The sequence below is a fragment of the Zerene cesonia genome, chromosome 27 (genome assembly GCF_012273895.1).
Source record: "Zerene cesonia ecotype Mississippi chromosome 27, Zerene_cesonia_1.1, whole genome shotgun sequence".
In the NCBI taxonomy this organism is placed as follows: domain Eukaryota; kingdom Metazoa; phylum Arthropoda; class Insecta; order Lepidoptera; family Pieridae; genus Zerene; species Zerene cesonia.
The window spans coordinates 4,154,459-4,158,165 of record NC_052128.1 but is presented as its reverse complement, the minus strand read 5'-3'; the positions used below and the strand labels follow the sequence as shown (position 1 = coordinate 4,158,165).

Sequence of the window (3,707 nt, the reverse complement as noted above, 5' to 3'; positions counted from 1 at the left end):
TATTATGTGACAGAAAATATATAAAATCTACTGTATTGGTTTATAATAAACAAAAAACTTAAAGAACCAAATTCAATTGTCCAATTGTAGTGAAACTAGAATGAGTCCATTAGCATAGCGAAGAGGGGAAAGTAGGGTCAGAAACAAAGGCTGATGAATATGCGAGCGGGCATCTCGACAATATGCTAACCAGATCAACACTTGACTTGCAGACGCTACTCAACTGGAAGTTATGTTTATTACCCAATTTGCGGGTATAAATACTTTAATCATTGATGCAAAAATGTGTTATTTTCATTTCCACGTGTACATCTCGACTCTGGTCTATTTGATTCCTTAATTGAATTTGAATTTCCTTTTCCGACTTCAAAAACAGAGGACGTGAGGTCGAATGTATTTGTTTGGCTTTGTTACTTCTGAAGTTTCGACTAAGTGAACCGATTTTAATAATTGTTTTTTTTTATTTGAAAGCTGGTGCCTCTAATAGTCCTATTTATATCCTCGGTCTAGTTCTGACAATTTGATGGTAATTGATTAGTTTTTTAGTTAAAAATAGTTATTCGAATTGGTTCGTATGATGATTGAAGTCACAGTATTCCTATTAACAACTTTTTCTAACGCTATAAACGTGTAAATTTATATGGAGAGATCGTGGAGGATTATATCAATAGTTCATGCTAAAACTACATTATTAAACAGCCTGATATAACATTGAACTATTCCTGCTAGAACTGATAGCTATAAAAAAATCTACCATACTAATATATAATAATAAATATATGTTAAACAGCTCGGTGTTCAGGATACGAATATAAATGTTAAAGGGACTGAATCTGTTAAAAAAACTTGTAGACTTCATTGATATTTGCGAGCAAATCTATTAATCTTGAAAAATTAATCCTTTAGCATATTTCAGTGTTACTATCTGCACTTATGTCTACACGTACGTTGAGAACTTTTAATGAATATTCTAGAGCGCTAAATGAGGCATCTTACATCGGCTAGAGGCGCAATTTACAATATGCCCGATCAGCGATTTTCAAGTCTACTGACTTACTTTTTCAAAATTTTACATGTTTGTCATAAACAAAATGTGATACTAAAGATGCGGCTTTTTAATTTTATAATATCATTATTTTTTATTATTAATACTAGTGGATAACAAAAATAAGAAGAATTAGAAACTAAATAAAAAATACATGCAAAGACAGATACTATAAAATTACAAATTGTTATACATATTATCATATTTATAGTCATATTCATATCATAGATTAGCAGATATAAAGTTTTCTTTAGTTTTATACGGCAAAATCTTTTATTACCTTTAAATTGACCTTAAAAGGGGTAAACGTCTTTTGAAATAGCTCTAAAGGTCGCGTCTTTTTAATATCAAAGTTCGCAAACAGAAGACTTTCACCAAAGGGGCTCGCATAAAAAATATTATCACCATGCAAAATATTTACTAATGAAAGTAAACAAACTATGTTCTTTTTTCATTTATTAACCTTTGAGCAAAAGTATCGTTATAATAAATTATATCGTTGTTGGTACCACCCAAAAAATATAAAAAAAACGTCTGTCTGTGTGAATTACACAATTATAGTCATTCAGGCAAAAAGGAGGAAATGAATTTTGTATAATAATTTTACAATTCATTTGTATGTACAATTATTAATAAAAGTAGCAAACTAAATTACATTTATTATTTACAATATTTCGTAGTCAATATGTAAGTTATTAAAAACATAGCAATAAACAAGCCTTAACTTTTGTAAACTAAAGTCTATGCCTAGAACTATTAACATAAGAAAAGACTTCGGAGAATGATTCGGCGCCACCAGGGACGCAGCGATTAAACAGAGGCTTATTATACCACCAACTCCTTAAATCTTTCTTTGTTTTGGTGCCTCCCCACTCGTTCAATTTAGCGCATAATCCACAGATACCTGTCAAGGCCTTTGTTTTCTTGAATATATAATTTGTTCTCCATCTGTGGTAGGTATAATACACCTCGGGGTTTTTCATGATGTATTCTAGTAATGCGACGATACCATCCATAGACGTGGAGTTCAGATTGATGTAGGAACCGGTGGGTAGGAATCTGAAATAATGTTTAATTAGTAGCTAGCTATATCCGAGACCTCGTTCGCGTTGCGTATATTCAAATTGAAATCATATTCTTCAAAATAAATTATAGTTTTATGTTTCCGACTACTAGATACTTAACAAAAAATATCTACTATTTTTTATATATTTCAAATATCCAAAAAAATGTTCAGTCATAATCCATCCTGTAGTTTTTACGTTGTGGAAAACAGGCCGATAAACATTTTTAAGTTATTTTTGCCTTGTGTTACTTATATAATAACCCCTAGGGCAATTGTCATAGTTAATTTAATATACATAATTGAACTCTTCGACAGATTCATTATGTATATAGGCATGTACACATTCCTTAAAAAAAACATAATAATATGATAGATTTGTCATTTCACAAGGACCCCATAACACCACATTATTTAGAGCTCAGGTATAACTGGTATGCATATAAATTCTTATTGAAATTTAATAGAAATGAAAGGACAGAAAAATAATTAAAAGTTATTACAATTCTTACTTTTTATAATCAGCACCTCCATATACAACCGGTACAGCGTAATTTTTATAAGCTTTGAGCACTTCTGCCGTCACGTAATCAACAGCATTGCTATCTTCAGCCACGAAGTAGAAATAATACTTTTCTATAATTCTATAACATACAGCATCGGGACATTCAAACATATCACATCCATATATATCGAAATCTAGAAAGTTCTTTCTAAACAGTGATTGCATTTGCTTGGCGAGGTCAAGCCTTGAATTGCTTGTATCACAAGTATCAACAATCCACATCATAGCTCTCCTTTTGTTCCGTAAACGTTCTTTTACGCTGTCATTTATATTGTGCAAAGAAACATTCCATTTCACGTCCTGCTTCGGTGCTACAACATTTCCCTCCAAATCTCTCACTTCAAGGAATGGACTCACAATATCAGAATCTAATTTATACGTCCAAGTTAAATTGAAATAATCATCAGTGAAAACATTGCACACGGGATACTCCTCTGACGATTGGACGCTGTGAAATACAAATTTTTGGTGAACAGATCGGTTTTTTGCTAGATCCTTGTTCCAATTGGAAATTGATGATATATTGTAGACGATTGCATCGAACTGCGTGTAGTCTCCGTTAAGAAGATTTTTATTTGTCGTTACATAGCAATTTGTATAAGGGCACTGATGTTCTTCAAGCAGTTTTTGTCCTTCATCAATAGACATCCTTGTGTCATTTGAGACAGGCCATAATAGAATGTGCAGCATACCGTTTCTCGAAAAGTCTACAACGACTTTGTTATCTTTGCTTGATTTATGTACAAGGTTGTTTTGGAAGTTCGTCAATGTTGTTGATAAACTGGAATATGTACTATGAAATGTGTAGAACGCCAGAAGTGTGTAGAAAAATAAACCCGCGCAACTGATAAGAAAAAATAGTTTTGCAAATTTCTCCGTCCTCACCGGCAGATACATTGTGAGTAAATGACGAATTTATTTGTCTTCAGTGTGTTATTATTGATTAATTACAATGCATACTTGGTCGGCAGTGTTTGTAAATAATGCGCTCTCGGTATAAATAAACGTACTATTGTGTACAGCGAATTATTATT

General features: G+C 32.1%; 1 protein-coding gene across 1 annotated transcript; it reads right to left on the bottom strand.

Moving 5' to 3' along the window:
- Positions 1-1,779: 1,779 nt before the first annotated feature.
- Positions 1,780-3,321, bottom strand: LOC119837279 (alpha-(1,3)-fucosyltransferase C-like). Its single transcript, XM_038362795.1, has 2 exons — positions 2,621-3,321; positions 1,780-2,104 (listed from the first exon to the last, which is right to left on the bottom strand). The coding sequence occupies exons 1-2, from the start codon at positions 3,319-3,321 to the stop codon at positions 1,780-1,782; spliced, it is 1,026 nt and encodes a 341-aa protein (XP_038218723.1).
- Between the last annotated feature and the right edge of the window lie 386 nt (positions 3,322-3,707).

What these genes read in the sequence shown, in the direction of transcription:
- LOC119837279 (XM_038362795.1), bottom strand. Translation starts at nt 3,321, where the DNA reads ATGTCTATTGATGAAGGACAAAAACTGCTTGAAGAACATCAGTGCCCT. An exon ending in GGAGGTGCTGATTATAAAAA is followed by an intron (nt 2,105 to 2,620) that starts GTAAGAATTGTA and finishes ACATTATTTCAG; the next exon opens with ATTCCTACCCACCGGTTCCT.